General features: G+C 32.4%; 2 protein-coding genes across 8 annotated transcripts; both read right to left on the minus strand.

The window, feature by feature from the left end:
• Window positions 1-8: 8 nt before the first annotated feature.
• LOC139101545 (ATP-binding cassette sub-family C member 5-like) lies at window positions 9-9,335 on the minus strand. Of its 6 annotated transcripts, none has more exons than XM_070654762.1 (27): window positions 9,133-9,335; window positions 8,916-9,059; window positions 8,698-8,742; window positions 8,068-8,211; window positions 7,537-7,686; window positions 7,272-7,433; window positions 7,059-7,206; window positions 6,747-6,980; window positions 6,498-6,671; window positions 6,276-6,423; window positions 6,014-6,162; window positions 5,672-5,782; window positions 5,077-5,187; window positions 4,455-4,594; window positions 3,933-4,394; window positions 3,714-3,846; window positions 2,975-3,120; window positions 2,800-2,903; window positions 2,524-2,711; window positions 2,144-2,420; window positions 1,900-2,053; window positions 1,690-1,818; window positions 1,327-1,603; window positions 1,064-1,229; window positions 808-991; window positions 556-748; window positions 9-433 (listed from the first exon to the last, which is right to left on the minus strand). In XM_070654762.1, exons 4-27 carry the CDS (start codon window positions 8,145-8,147, stop codon window positions 179-181), a joined length of 4,275 nt encoding a protein of 1,424 aa, XP_070510863.1. In that variant the 5' UTR covers window positions 8,148-8,211; window positions 8,698-8,742; window positions 8,916-9,059; window positions 9,133-9,335; the 3' UTR covers window positions 9-178. The 6 variants fall into 6 exon arrangements, with proteins under 6 accessions (XP_070510863.1, XP_070510861.1, XP_070510874.1 ...); XM_070654760.1 differs by having other exon boundaries at window positions 8,503-8,742; XM_070654773.1 differs by lacking the exon at window positions 8,698-8,742.
• Window positions 9,336-9,764: 429 nt separating this feature from the next.
• Window positions 9,765-16,113, minus strand: Glo (heterogeneous nuclear ribonucleoprotein glorund). Of its 2 annotated transcripts, none has more exons than XM_070654865.1 (9): window positions 15,943-16,113; window positions 15,312-15,603; window positions 15,022-15,165; window positions 14,111-14,249; window positions 12,443-12,708; window positions 12,154-12,347; window positions 11,921-12,040; window positions 11,683-11,782; window positions 9,765-11,355 (listed from the first exon to the last, which is right to left on the minus strand). In XM_070654865.1, exons 2-9 carry the CDS (start codon window positions 15,568-15,570, stop codon window positions 11,267-11,269), a joined length of 1,311 nt encoding a protein of 436 aa, XP_070510966.1. In that variant the 5' UTR covers window positions 15,571-15,603; window positions 15,943-16,113; the 3' UTR covers window positions 9,765-11,266. The 2 variants fall into 2 exon arrangements, with proteins under 2 accessions (XP_070510966.1, XP_070510974.1); XM_070654873.1 differs by having other exon boundaries at window positions 12,536-12,708; window positions 15,943-16,109.
• Between the last annotated feature and the right edge of the window lie 212 nt (window positions 16,114-16,325).

A 16,325-nucleotide genomic window follows, 5' to 3' on the forward strand; every position in this document is an offset into this window, starting at 1 on the left:
ACAGAAAATTACAATAATTTATACAATTTATTTATTATATTATTGTTTAATATGTATTTTTCTTGTTTTACTTATTCACGCGACTTCGAAAGTTAGTCTAATTAGTTTTATCATTTATTAATAAAGTGCGAGCAAAATGTAGTTTGTAATTGCGATTCAGATCTCTGCAAAAATTATTTCACGTGCTGTCATTCGTCGCAGACATCAGTTTCGAAAACTCAGAATCCGGACGGGACAGAAGCGTAGTGGGTGTATCAAATTCGACAATTTTGCCCTCGCTCATTACGAGAATACGATTACACGTAAGAACCGTTTGTAATCGGTGAGCGATAGTAAGTATAGTGCAATCTGCGAACTCGTTCTGCAGTGTGTGATGCACCGTCGTTTCAGTTTCCGGATCGATAGAAGCAGTGGCTTCATCTAAAATTAATATCTGCAAAACGATAAAAATTATTTTCGAATATGTAACATTGCACACATCGCTCAAAGTATTAATATCTTTTACTTTTGCAATATATTTTTTATAATTACTTCTATAATTTACTTTTATATTACCTTTGTACTGTGTAACAAAGCTCTTGAGAGACAAAGAAGCTGTCTTTCACCGACACTCAAATTGTTTCCACCAAACCCAACGGAAGCATCGAGCTTTCCCGGCATAAGAGATACCTTTTCTTTCATTTGAGTCTTCTCAAGAACATTCCAAACATCAGAATCGGCGTGTTGTTGAAAGGGATCCAAATTAGATCTGAAAACCAAATTAGTTTAAGAGAATACACAACAAACGTTGTCTTTGAAGTTCATTACCTTATGGTACCGCTGAATAAAACTGGATCTTGAGGAATAATAGACAATTTACTTCTCAATACATCTAACTCCAATTTTGAAATATCGATACCATCGATCTTAATAACACCTTCACAAATCTCAACTAGTCGGAATAAAGCTACGATTAAAGAGCTCTTGCCGGATCCCGTGCGACCCACAACGCCTAAAACAATTTATAATTAATTTCGTGCATGTAAAATTACGATTAACGTTCAAAAAAATATTTAATCATTACCAATTTTTTCTCCAGTTTTTATATTAAACGAAATATCGATCAGTATAAGCGGCAGTTCCTCTCTGTATCTCATCTGAACAGCTTTAAACTCTATCTTGCCGTAAGAAGGCCAACTGTCGGCTGGTTTAAGAGCAACCGTCTTACTACCGCCTTCTTTCTGCAAAGTCTGAATAAGAAAAAAAATTAAAATTAAATAAGTAATAATATCGAAATCTAGATATGTCATAGAAGCAATTTTATATTATTAAGATTCATAGAATTACCTTGAGGTAGTAACTGATTCTCTCTACGCTTATAAAACGCATTTCTGTCTCGGACATCAGTCTGACTGTATATTGAAAAACACCAGTCATCTGCGTAGCATACGCCATAGCTAGACCGGCAAAAGCCGGTGATATCTCATTTTTAAATGAAATCACGAGTAACGCGATTATACACGAGGAGGCAATTACCAAACTATCCAACCTCACAGAAGACCATCTCATCGCGGCTTGACATAGATATTGACATAAGTTATTTGTATTGAGTAACTCCTCAAACCTGTTGATCAGGAAACAATATTAAAAAAAATTTTTTTGCCATTTTTTCTCATTATTTCATTATTAAGTATTTTAGCAAATAATTACCTATACAAAAAATTCTTTTCCTTTTGAAATGCGTGAATTGTACTCAAACCTTGAATTGTCGTTGTGACAAAAGTTAAAACAGGAGATCGCGAAACATTTTCCATTCTTTTTAAATCTCGCATTCCTATTCTGCGGAGATACGAGAAAAAAATCATCGATCGCATACAAATTATGCGCATTAAGCATACATGAATTATTTAAGATACATACCTAAACACTTTACTAACAAAGAAGAACAGTGCACCAAACAGAAATAAAGGTATCGAAAACCAAGGTAACACACTGCAAATGAAGAAAATAGCAAAACCACAAGTAAAAATGTTTTGCACCATATTTTCGATCGATATTGGCAAATAGTTATCAACTAAAAATCAAAAAGTATTAATTAAATTAGATGATTATTAATTTGTGACAGTGTACTTAAAAGTACTTAAGTTATTAAAATGTTACTTACTCTCATCTATATCTCGACTAAAAATGTTTTGTATTCTACCGCTTGGAGTAGTTTCAAAGAAGCTCAACGGAGAACTAATAATTTTGCCAAGAAATTTATTGTGTAACACGGTCGAACCCTTTATTGTAGTAAACGTAATTACTACACCGCGAATAAAACTTGTCAGTAATATACCGCCGATACAAGCACCATATACATCTCGATAAAACGAGAAGTGAGGATTAGCGTTAATATTCTCAGAGTATATAGTATCATTACTTCCTGGTAGAGTTACGTTCTGACAATTAAATAAAAATTATTCATGATAATACATCCAATATTAATTAAAAAAGAAAAGCAGTATTAAAGTATTTATATAATTTAATAAAATAATGACTTACGCCTCCGCCAGCTTTAATCCATACAGCGAGCCACCAAGTACTAAAAGCCGAACTACCGACGTTTAAGAAAAATGTAAAGAATACGAGAATAGCTATAAAATATCCGCCTGTGGCTTGCACATATGTGTGATAAGTGTATGATTTTACGGATCCGGTTTCAGACTTTTCTGCCATTGTTAAAATTGCTCCTAGATTAAAAGATAAAAAGTTAGAAAATTTTAAAGGCTATTATAAATATAAAAGATATTAAAATAATTAAAGCATTATAAAACATACCTTTGTACAATTTCTCTTTTCCATAATTGTTTTTATCCGTAGATCCCACCTTTTGCACTTTTAAATCATTAATACCTTCCTGAGTTACTCCCGTAGATTTAACACTACGAAGAAATAAACTGTTAAAATACTTTTAAACAATTTATAGAATACATATAATGTGTATTAAACATACGCTGATAAATTATCTTCCGATGCCATTGTACTATTTTTCACCATTAAAGCATACTCTCTATCGAGTCGCATCAAATGTTCATGAATTCCATGCTCTACAATCTTGCCCCCATTCATCATGTAAATTTCATCACAACGTTTTAAAAACTGCAACAAATACATTTCGAATATTTTACAATTTAATATCAAAAAAGGCATTTTAAAATACTGTCTTTAATATACAGGGTGTCCCAGACATAACGAAGGATACTGGGAGGATAGATAGAATTGATTGAGACAAGTAGAAAAGTTCCGTACCATTTTGCAAAATTCTCAACCGTTATTGAGAAAAAAATTAAAATGTATAAATTGTATAGGCGTAAGAGCGACAAGGAAGCTGCGCGTGAGTGAGCGCGACAGGCGACGGCGCCATTTCTAGCCATTCGCCTGTCGCGCTCACTCACGCGCAGCTTCTTTGTCGCTCTTACGCTTATACAATTTATACATTTTAATTTTTTTCTCAATAACGGTTGAAAATTTTGTAAAATGGTACGGGAATTTTCTACTTGTCTCAATCAATTCTATCTATCCTCCCAGTATCCTTCGTTATATCTGAAATATATATATATATATATATATATATATATATATATATATATATATATATATATATATATATATATATATATATATATATATATATATTAAAATATATATATTTAAAAAATGTAAAAAAACTTCTAATTATTATATATTCACACCTGAATATTATACGTTACAAGAAGAACAGATTTCTTTTTGTTTCTAAGAGCTTCCAGAACCAACTTGTCAAATATATATGAACCAACGTATGCGTCAACTGCACTTAAAGGATCATCGAGAAAATAAATATCCCTGAAATAACAGATATATAAATCAATATCCAATTAAGTAAATTTATGATTAACGTAAAAAAGAAGTTCAATATCAAGTGCACATACCGATTGGCATAATATGCTCGTGCCAGCGCAACCCTCTGTTTCTGTCCTCCGGACAGATTGACACCCCTCTCACCGATCTCAGTATCGTCTCCTCCCGGCAACATATCCAAATCTTCCTTTAAATTGCAAATTGTAATGGTATGATAGTAGCGTTTGGCATCAAATTCTTCGCCAAAAAGAATATTCTCCTTGAAAGTGCCATTTATGATCCACGCTTGTTGACTGACATAGGCACAAGTGCCCTCCCTCAGGATGTTCCCTTTCGTTATTCTCAGCTGTCCCAAAGCTGCTAACAGTAGACTGGACTTGCCGCTGCCTACATGACCGCAGATACCAACCAGTTTTCCTTTAGGTGCTCCGAAATGTATGTTGCTAAGAACTTCGACGTACTTAGCTTCTTGCATCGGTTGATTCAGGTTTTCCAATTCCATAAAATTATTCGTAATCGGTGGTAAATTTTTCCTATGTAAAAAACGCAGTTACCGCTTCTGTAAAATTATAATAATTTTATTAAATACTTACTTTTTCTTGTTGCCAGTCAATGTATCTGTTTGACGTTTTATGCTGTCGCAGACAAAGGTACCGTTACCAATAGCAATCGCCTGCGATCTCACAATCGGTTTTGATGCTTGATAGTTGATTTCGTCTAACAGTAATACACTCTGTAAAAATTATGTTTCGTTAATTATCTATTCAATAAATTTTCGAAGAGACAATTATTACGAGTACATTAAAAGCAAACAAGCACAAATATATAAAAATGTAACTGTTGAGAAACAAAATAAAATTATTATGTGCAGATTTTTATTACATTTATACATATTTATCTCATTTCTTTACAGTGTACATTTAATAATACAAAAATGAAATATCTGGACGAATTAATTTTTAAAGCAAAACTTCCAAATTTGTGTAGCAATGTACAGTTACTTGCTTTTTAATGTAGCATAATTCATTAAACTATAAATAAAGCAATTTTATTATGCAAATACTGGATATGCTGTGTTAGCAAAATATATGCCTAAATTGTTATTTAGTTACATCAAAGAACAAAAATGTTAGTCATTCATAACATTATGATACAATAGGCATGTATGGTGAAATTAATTGTTTATTCTTATTAAATATAAACAAGAATATACACCTTTATTCTGCCAAAAGTTATCTTAACGGCAGCGATATTAACTAAGGCCACTTGTAAAAACATGAATGAGGTTCGAATTTGAGCATTGAGTACCGATACGAAGGGAAATACCTGTAGAATTAAAATGATCATGTTAATATAATTTCGTACTACGCGAAAGCGTGGAAACTCATGCTCCTGACCCATAATTAATACAGCTCTTTATAGCTGATAACTTTGAGTATTCGAAATAAGTAATAACGAAAAAACTGCTAACAACAACTGTTTAAAGGTAACGAAGTGCTTTACAAGGCATGCAGTGTTCACCCATCACATTTCGTTTTATTGGAAAGCTTACGCTTTTTACATTAAAACGACATTGACCTCATGTACGTATTATAAAGGAATACAGCTCGTGTTCTTTCTGCCATCAATTTGTTATTGGAAAAATAAACTTTATATATTAAAATTCAATAAATTTGTGTTAGATTTAATTATTAGCATTTTAGTAAAATTTCACTAAGAATTATATACACGAGAACCAGCTTCCTAATAATAGATACGGATATCCGACCCATTAAGCTGTACATGAAATCACTTAAAAAACACTGGAGACCTTGAATCTTCTAAGAGCAATGAGAGCGCTCATAAAATATCGCGTGGTATCCTTAAGTGATGTGAGTGCCAGTCTAAGTAAATTCCCAAATAATGTGGTCATTGGGAATGCCTGTAATATAATCCATTGACTGTGAAAATTAAGGAATTCTAGGCGTGATTTTAAACATCCGTATTAATGAAACAAATTTAATTCTCTAAGGAAAAACTTTACCGTCTTATTAAATTGCTTACCTAGTAGATGTTAATTGATTTCTCCTGATATACATAAAATTAGAATATTTATAAAACTATATTATATATCTCGAAAGTCAGTATTGTATTAGTAGATTGTATTGCATACCTGCGAGGCTAATAATCCACTGCCTGAGGCAATATGTGCTAAAAACGTAACGATTGCTGATATCACAGGTATAGCAGGCGTTAAAGAAATGCTAAGGCTTTGAAAATAAACAGTCTTATGTAGCCAATGTTCTTCTTTCTTGCGTATAGCTAAAAAAACGTATTAAGTCATCTCTGTTTGAATATATATATATATATATCAAAAACATTATTTCCAATAATTTTTCTTTCAATTATACAACTTTTTGATATATTATTCTCACCAAGAAGTTTTTCGCTAAAATATTTCTCCCAAGAATACATTTTAATCAATTTTACACATTCTAAAATCTCACTCATGAGTTTTACTCGAGCATCCGTAATATTCACAGACTTCGAGCGAAAATAGCCAGTTGCGCGAGAGATAAAATACTGAAATAGATATTATTGTTTATTAAAATCTGTAAAATATACAACAAGTATGTGTACAACAATAAATTACTTACTTGGCAGGGATAAAACGAGAGAAAAGCTATCATTCCTACCAAAGCAATGGGATTGAATAACCAGAGTATATAAATTATACCACAACTTATAACTATTGGTCCACTGATAATCATTGGCCCATAAATCATCACATCAAAAAGTCTTTGACTATCGTTGCAAAATAAATTGATTACCTGAAAATAAGAATTGTGTTACATCAGGAAGATACTTTAATTAAATTCAAATATTTATGAAGCAAATTGTCTTACTTCTCCTGTACTTTTATTACCAAGACTATTCAGCCTTAGAATCTTCTTATATAATAAAGTTGTGCAAGCCGATTTTAATCGCAATCCAGTTTTATAGTTCACATTCCACGTCCACGTGAAAAAAAAAGCTCGCAGAGAATCGCATATTGTCAGCAGAAACACCCACTTGATACCATCCCAAAAGTTCTCCTTTGGAGACTCTATGTGTTCCAATATCTTTTTCATTATTATTGTCTAAGGAAAAGAAAACTCTTTGTTAATAATAAAAAAAATTTAGTTCAATAATTATATCGTTAATAAAAATAATCTTACAGGACTTATAAATCCAAAAATAAGAGAACAGGTTAGTAAAAAGCATGATACATAAACACGTGTGCGCACAAATCTCCAAGCAACTGTAGAAAAAGATGCTGCATTAGGACCATTTTGTCTTAGTTCCTGTTGCCAAAGTACGTTGAGTCTATAAAACAATTTTTATTAATTGTACTTATATGCTCACAGAAAATACAGTAAAATATTATTTACCTGAGTGCATTATATTCACATGTATCATATACCGAAATATCTGGTAAATCTTTTATTGTAAGGCCTTTTTTGTATGCTTTCCATAAATATGGTGTCATCCATGTTATGTATATATAAGAAAATAATCCAGCATTATCTGCTGGCGAATTCTCTTTTTTGTTTCTGTAAAAAATATCTTTATCACTAAAGTATTCTTGAATTATTGTAGTTGACAATACATTTACTGTAGTAAATAAATTATTTCAAGACTGATTACAATACATACTGGTTTTGGTACCGTATTGGTATTAAATTACTTAAAGCATGATTGTATTTTTTTATTCCAGACTTGGGGATATATTCTCTGATATGTCTTGTGGTACTGCTGCTTGCCTTTGGTAGAAGAGATTGCTGTTGTTTATCAGGCTCCAAAGATCTAACAGAAAATTGAGAGAAATTATTATCTTTTGAGTCGAATCAAATAATTAAACTCATGTATTTTAACCCTATATGGGCCTGTGTAACTTTCAAGTTACATTTTAATTTATCGACATTTTACTAAATAATTATAGTTTTTCTTCTGAGATGGCGTATAGATCTTAAAAAATAAATAGTATTTAATAAAATTGTTAAAAAAAAATTGTTATAAAAAAAAATGTTTAAACGGAAAAACTGTTTTATTTGCATATATAAGTTTATAATTACTGATTTATCGTTTCCCTAATTTTTTTACATTTAAAACAAAAATTTGGCCCATAAAGGGTTAATATTTTTCTAAAAGAAAGTAAAAAATAATTCATGCAAAATTATTTCATACTCTTCATTGTGTTTATGTTGTAAGATATTCTCAGTCTGCTTGTCATGACTAAGGTTACTGCCTTCTGTGGTTTGGCTCATCTTGACAGAATATTATTCATCTATACATTCACTTCAATAAATACATCAATGGTGTTTGAAAAACCTGAAATTCATATTTCACATTACAATTGCATCTTGAGGAAAGATAAAGATATATAATTATGAGGCATGCTGTGATAAAACAAAATTATGTAGAGTTGTAGCATCACATACATATTTAATAAGAATAACTGTTCTAAAACTATTAAAGCTTTAAATCTAATTGTAAAACATGTAACACAATTAAAAACAGCATTCCAATCCCCATCCATACTTTTTCCATAGATTTTTATTAATTTAACATAATACACAAGTAAATAGTAGCACTTGATAGAGTTTTTAGTTTTTCACGTACCTCAGTAAGAGTTAATACAGATGAAATGTTCTTGTTTGCAACAAGTAATCGTCGGTTATATCAGCGTGATACTGATAAGTGAGAAGCTTAATCTCTTGACATCATTAATGAGGTACGTATTTTTTGAATTTCTCTCCAAGTGTGCAATAGAGAAGGGAGAGGGAACATATATGTAGTCGAGTACATGTTACCCACACGCACAAATACCGATACACCTTCCCGTATTAAATGCTTTGACATCTGTTAATAGTAATGATAACATATAACAACAGTTTATCAGTGATACCGGCTCAGTTTCATAAGGCTCAAATTCGAAGGCTATATCGGCTCGTGAAAATGGCTTATCTTAGAAACTGGCGTGACTGACGTGCTTATTTTAGCACCGATAATAGAAAATTACCCAAATTCCTTACCAATTTCTTTCCTATTGATAATGCGAGTCCGATTAAAGGACAATGCGTTCAAGGATGCTTGATAACTTTTAACGCAGAATGCTCTCTATCGAAGCCTCCGCCTACTCTCATTTCGTAGAAAAGTGTGGGCGAATGTCGTCATATCTACAATCATAGCTATGTCTTTTAGCAGTTCGCTCTTTCTTTTGGAGCTTCTATTTGGTACAATGAACCTTACGTGCATTGTTTATTCAATGAAGTGATGCGATATTATGGGTGGCTGCAGGGTGGTGGGTAAACTCCCACCATTTTACGGAAGATTATGCGAGGGACGGATGTTCCATTAATTCTAAGTTCTAATACAGCGGTGACAGCAGCAGACGGCAGCACTATCGGCCGTTATATTGAATTTAGCTGCACCAGTGCACAAGTGCATATGGCTGCTCCGTTTGATACCATTCCCGCCAATTTCATGCCAATTTTGTAGGTATGCTATCTAGCCAGCAGTATTACAACGCGTTGAAGGAGCATCTCGCCTTTTACAAGAAGCATTAGCCATGCTAAAGGAAGACTCAATACTGCTCCAGCTAAAATTGAGACACAGATATTATTAAATTCGAGTCAGTTTTTATTAATTTACCTTATTAAATTACCTTCCTTACAAATTTCTTTTAATCAATTAAATGAATATTTAAATCATTATTGAATAAATAGTTCAATTCAAATTCAAACAAAAGTTGTTAAAAAATCAATTTTAAAAATGTTGCAAATTCTTTAATAAATTTATTCGATGGAATATAAACTTTTCAACTGATTTTCAACTTGTTTAAATAACTGAACTGTTTTCTGGACTTAGAATCTACATAAAAAGATCTTTGATGCTAATTTTTATTCAAAGAGTATATTACATAGGCCAAGAGCATGCAACAATACAAATTAATTAAGTTAGATTCACTCAGTTAATGTGTTTCTGTTCAAAATTGAATGTTAAGTTTAGATGGTAGATCTAACTTATTTACATTCGTATTGTCTGTTACCCAAGTTATACAAATACTTGTGCTTTCCTCTTGTAGAAGTTTACCTTTACATAGTTCTTTTTTTTATTCAAATATTTCATAATATAAACCGAAATTAGATTTATACGTTATATGATATACACAACATTGACACTTGCCAGTTGGCATTTTTTCGTGTGGCTTGCAACACCAACATCGATGAGTTACAATTTTTATTCTAAAGTTATATACTATATCATATATTATAGTACATTATTCTGGTACGATAAAAAAATGAGCGGTTATCTGACTTGGGCCCAACGCACAATAGAGAAAATACATTAATGGAAATGTATATTGTAACACTTAGATATTAGAAATAATTAATTTATTTAATTGGAATTTTTTTAAAGTAAAATAAAAAGGTCAAAAGTTCTTCGTAAACTTCTTATTTGATTCTAATATTTTCTAATATTTTCCCTACTTTGCGCAGGAAACCTTAAAATCCTGTCAGTTATACAAGACAATATGATGAACTTGTGAGGTTCGATTGCGAGCTAAGTTTAATCCGTGTATATTACAATCATATATTTGCGTTTTACAGCTTGTTGCTACGTCTCGACATTTATTGACGATTATCTTGTCGAAGCTCGCATCAAAGCCATTACGACATGTAACATGTTGCTGTGTTATATAAAATTATAATTCTAATCATTTGATATTAGATCAGAAGATATGTACGTCGCCTTAAAAATAAGAACTACTTTTTTTATTCAGTCTAATAGTTTTTGAATGAAAGTAATCTTCTCCAGTATATATTCCTTCAAAAATTTACTTTACATTTTATTTTGACGACGTACGATTGTCTGTTGATATTACGCTCAAGTTAAAAGAAAAAACAAAATTATTATATATATATATATATATATATATATATATATATATATATATATATATATAATAGTATACATATAATATTTTTATTATATGTAAAACTATGGGGAGAAGTTGTTACTTTCCTTCTTTAGGATTCCCAGCTTACTAAGCACGCGTCACAACGAGCTATGATCGTCTCTATTGTCCGCCTATAAGTTTCACTTGAGATAATTAAATTATATATTTATGTAAATTACATATCTCGTATACGTTATAAAAAAAACCCGGTTATACAAGTACTTACATACTATATCGAAATTTGGCTTACGATTAATATTTAATATATATAATTCAATGTATAATTAAAAACAAACCAAGAAAGAAAAAAAAAGACTTTATATTGCATCAGTGTAATTTAAAAGCGATTTTTTTTTCGCTCCCAACTTTGATTCTTTAAATTTTTAGAATCTTTGTTTAGCGTTAGAAACGCATTACCCGATCTCAAAAACTATTGTAATTGCTGCCACCCAACTGCGAGTTGAAACCTCTATTGTTTGGCGAATATCCTGGCCTGAAGTTGTTACCTAAGCCTGTGTACAAAGAAATTCATAAGTACATGTAAGCATAATTATTAAATAATATGTAACATTGTATTAATATGATATAGCTAAATAGTAAATTTAATTTATTAAATAATTTCTTGTGTAATTTTTGTGTTAAAATAACATTAACTAATGCAATTTAGATGTTAAAATAACTAATGTTTTGGAATTATATAATACAAGGAAAAATATATAAACCATTTATAATTAAGAGATTATTCCAATATTTAATATATTTTTAAAATATTCTAAAGAATTACAAATCATATCTTCGGTTATGCATTTTTAGTTTTTGATATAATCCAATAATTTTACCTCCACAGAAATTACCGATGCCGCTTAGTGACATGCTATTTGATCCACCGGATGAGTTCATAAACAGTTCGATATATCTGTGTGACATGTGACTTTTATCCTATAATAAAAACGAAATAATTAAGATCAAATTATCTTGTAACTTTGATTGTTATATACAAAGTTGTACATATTTTTAAATAATTTTTAAACTAAAAATTAAATTAAATTTAAAATTAATAATAATAAAAGATACAACCTTACACATTGCCTTTAAGGCTTCTTCATGAGTTGCGAATTCTACATCAGCTTCTCCCGATGGACGACCACCATTTTCAAGAATAATCCGAACGTTTACTGGTTCGATTGGTCTAAAAAACTGTAAAATAAAATCCAAAGATAATAAAATACAAATTTTTAACTGTTAATTGAGTCCTAGAATATAAGAAGCACGATAAAACAATAAAAACAAGCTTGTCCGTTATTAATTACATCAGCTATGTCTTGTTCCGTCGCTTTAAACGGTAGTCCTCTCATATGGATGCTGTACACGCCAGAGTTTCCGCCCCAGGAGTCATTGTTGCCTCTGTAATTGCCACCCTTCATATCCATGTTGCCGCGCATTCCCATATTGCCACCGCGAGATCCGTAGTTGTTTCCACCTCCCCATGGGCCGTTATCGAAGTCTAAAGTAGATTAAAAAGTTTACGATATATACATAAGGCTGAAAATAAATTACGAACTTCAAGAAAGTAAAATGTAGACATGTGAGAATACATACGTAATAACTTAGTACGTGAATTGTATAATAAGTCTCTATTACGGAATTCTCTTGCACGTAACGCTTCGTACTTCGATAGATGAAAGGAATCACCTCTATTTCTGGATCCTCTGCCATTGTTGCTAAAGCGATTCATTCCACCGAAACGATCGCCACGAGTGTATGGTGCGGGTCTTTGATTGAAGCCACCCATGGGACCGCCGCGCATTTTGGGGCCGATACTAGCACGTACCTCGGATAAGCTGCTTCGGAAGATCTCGATATATCTGTTAACGATTGAAGGTACAAGCGTTAGAAATTCCCAGGTTGACACATTAGCAAATAAATATTGTCATCGCCGCTATCATTTATTATTACTCTCACCATACAAATGCCACCAAATCGAAAACTCAACAAGACTTAACGATACAGATTTTATTCAAGATATCACAAATGGTGAGAGACAAGAAAAAACAAAACAATGATACACGAAGACTTTATAGAAACAAAATAAGGTGGAAAGAGGAGCCTTTTTTTTTTTTTTTTTTTTTTTTTTTTACAACAGTAGTGAGAAATTAACTAATTAAGGTTTGACGTTTACAATAAAAAAAAAAGAAAATCGTAAAAGAGGAAACTCGTGAATTGGCATCTTGGCATTAAGTTGAGTTTACTAGTGTGACGGAACAATTATGTTCATACTAAACCTCCGCATTTTTTTTATTAAATCTGCGAAGAGACCCTCCCACGACGAAATCGCTTCCCGATGTATGTACCTATGCCACATGTACCCCACAAGCCCATGCGACGTCGACGATCTTCGGGCAGACCACGGTCATAATTACACTATCTTTTGCAGATAAACATTTATATCAATATAAAAATTAGAAATTCGTAGATTACCGATTTATTTAGTAGCTGGTATAAAAAAATTTTTTAATGTAAAAATAAAACGTTTATAAATTACTCAACATTTAATATTTATCTGCAAAAAAGATGCAATTATGCGCGCAGCATAGACGTGCCGTTTTGCATTGATGATTATCAATCTCTCTCTTTCTCTCTCTCTCTCTCTCTTTCTGTCTGTAGTGCCCACCGAGCTCTGGCTTGCCCTACCCACCTCCCATGGGATTTGGTGATGACGGTAAGGGTCTCCCGCCCTCCGGCACCCACCCACGGATATAAGTAGTTCCACAGGTCCACAGTACTTTCGCTTACGTACGACTATCTGGTTGTAATTGTGTTTTGAGAGAGGCAGTTTCTTTATGTCAAATATGAAAAAAAGTTTTCGAGAGGTAATCCTCTTTCAACCAAAAAAAAAATAAAAAAAAAAAAAAAAAAAAAAACAAGAGTTTATTTGAGTTTGCGTTTACGTGATCCATCGAAAAACCGTCTCGACACGACGTGCAGGATTTTCTCAAATTAGTGTACGTGGTAAAATCTTAAAACGTACGAACCGAGTACGCCAAGCAACGCTTAATTATAATACAACGGTTTCTAGGTTTATCTTTATGCTTGTACGAAAAAATCTCTTCGGAGAGTGATAAAGAAGCTGCATCCGCATCGTAGCATTCGTTCCCACTAATTACTAAACGAAATGTATATACCTACATGTACTACGATCATTAATATAAATGATATGGAAAAGTCATAAGTATACCCAAACCCAGCTATACCGTTTCAATACCCCACCTGTGTCCTATCTTTTCCTTGTGTTTCTGCAGAGCGCGCTCCGCAACATCTTTGTTAACAAATTGAACGTAAGCCTCCCCAGTACTGCGGCCCGTGTAGTCTGTCGGTAGTGAAATCCCGTTCGGCAATATCTCCAACCCTGACCCACATAATCAAACAACGATATTGTAATTTATAAGCACCCATTAGGAATAAGAAGTTATGGTCAAATTTATTAAACACCCTTATAAAAGAAACAAGACTTTTAAGACTCTAATATCGCGCATATATATGCGCATTATTTTCTTTCTTCTTTCTCTTCGTGATTCACCTTATATGAATGTAGGGTATTAAATCATAAATGCCGAAAACCAAAGTTAAGAATTAAGTTTGCTCAACTGAGTTGTACAGCACAAATATTTTCGTTCTATTTGGAACGAATTATAACATTATAAATCAATGACGTATGATACAACTCAGATCTTAGTAAAAACTTAAATCTTAACTAAAGCTAATTGTTGATATCAGAATACAGAGACGTCACTTTAGATGGTATTTAACCTTTACTTCTTGCAATATACAGATTTGACCTGGTATCTTGTTACTTTTAATAGCTAATTTTAAAATAAGCTTAATGTTGTTAGGAAGCAATTTTTATAACTTGCTAGAGTTTGTCAATGTAAGAAAATTAATTTAGTAATTTACACTCAAGCCATCAAAAGTGTTTTGTCGCCTGCGTTCCGAAATAATTACCAAATTTCGTCTATTTACTTTCATTTTATGAAAAGGGAAATATAAAAATAGAAAGAAAGCTACATATTTGAAAAAGATGAAGGTGTCTGTTTTTTAAGGATTAAATAAAATCTCAGTGACACTTGATATCAATTAAAAGAAACTAATAATAATTATTTTAATTGTCCTATGCTAAGTACCTGAGAAGAACTGTGCAATTTCCTCTTTTGAACAACCAAATGGTAAGCCACGCAATCTCACGCAACCATCGTCCATTGCGTTCTCCAAGTTAAGACCACTTCTCTTCACAACCCATTCCATCTCGCCTCGCTTTGCTTTAAAAACTAAAACCATGATACATAATTAATACAAAACATAGCAAGTAATATAATTTTCAGTTTTATATATTTATTAATTTTACGTTTAAAATCATTTAAAATATTTCTGAAATGATAAATGTAAGTATATTAAAGAAAATGTGATTATTAACCTTCAATATAACGATGGCCCATGTGATCCCTATCTCTTTTGCATGCTTTTTCAATATCCTCTGGAGTATCCATTTCCACATAAGCTTCACCACTGGGACGTCCCTCGCGGGACGTTGTCATATGAACTCCATTTTTGCCATTTGAGATTGAACAGTCGCCAAAAAACTTCAAGATCTCATCTACAGTGGTAGACCATGGTAACCCGCGTACCTTAATAACGTATCCTTCTTCCTCGTGATCGCCACTGCCGCTCGACATGATTCTAATTGAATACTAATCCCTAAGCTATGCCTGCAAATACATTTTGCAATTAGATTCATATAACACACAAACAAATGTTAATTGCATAAGGTTTATTTTTCGACATTTTTACAAGACAAGGTTAAAGAAAAAAATACTGACCAAATATTAAAAAAAAAAAAAGCGAAGGAAGGTTCGGTAACTAGACTCGACATTTATATATTCATTTAATTCGAATGTGAAAATACAGTCACGAAGTCGAGAATCTAATAAAACATTTTGCATAACGAACAGCAGAAAAAATGAACGTGACGACAAAAGGTTTGAAGAAGAAATCCATCCTGGAATAAGACCATTGTAAGACGCTACACGAAGTTTCGTCTAACTTACTGTTTCCTGAATACAGTTTCCTCAAGCGCGGCGTAGATTTCCGCAGTTAGCTGAAGAAATAATGTCGATATTCCTTAGAATCAAGCCCCGCTTGCTCGAATACACCGAAAAATCAGAGGATTCGACAACGAATTATCACAAAATGGCGTCGTGTCGAACGCACCCTATACAAGTTTGTCTGGATAGATTTTTAGGGCCTATTCTTAACAAGCGGGCAGTTGCAGCGGCCTCGACTAATCAGAGCGCGCAAACATATGGACGACTGGAATGTAACCAATTGCAATAGTGGATTAAGTGCTTGATCGGGCCGTTTTGATCACCGTGACTCCATTCTATATCTTCATTAACCTTGCCGAGTCGGCTCGAGAACAGTCTGAAAGCGA

Source organism: Cardiocondyla obscurior, linkage group LG01 (assembly GCF_019399895.1).
Source record: "Cardiocondyla obscurior isolate alpha-2009 linkage group LG01, Cobs3.1, whole genome shotgun sequence".
NCBI lineage: Eukaryota > Metazoa > Arthropoda > Insecta > Hymenoptera > Formicidae > Cardiocondyla > Cardiocondyla obscurior.

Coding starts and splice junctions, on each gene's coding strand:
- LOC139101545 (XM_070654773.1), bottom strand. CDS start 8,147: ATGAGCCAAACCACAGAAGGCAGTAACCTTAGTCATGACAAGCAGACT. Junction 6,981..7,058: donor TTTTTGGATTTATAAGTCCT/GTAAGATTATTT, acceptor TCTTTTCCTTAG/ACAATAATAATGAAAAAGAT. Junction 5,783..6,013: donor GTGGATTATTAGCCTCGCAG/GTATGCAATACA, acceptor ATTATATTACAG/GCATTCCCAATGACCACATT.
- Glo (XM_070654865.1), bottom strand. CDS start 15,570: ATGTCGAGCGGCAGTGGCGATCACGAGGAAGAAGGATACGTTATTAAG. Junction 12,348..12,442: donor TTCACGTACTAAGTTATTAC/GTATGTATTCTC, acceptor AATCTACTTTAG/ACTTCGATAACGGCCCATGG. Junction 11,783..11,920: donor CCTTAAAGGCAATGTGTAAG/GTTGTATCTTTT, acceptor TTTTTATTATAG/GATAAAAGTCACATGTCACA.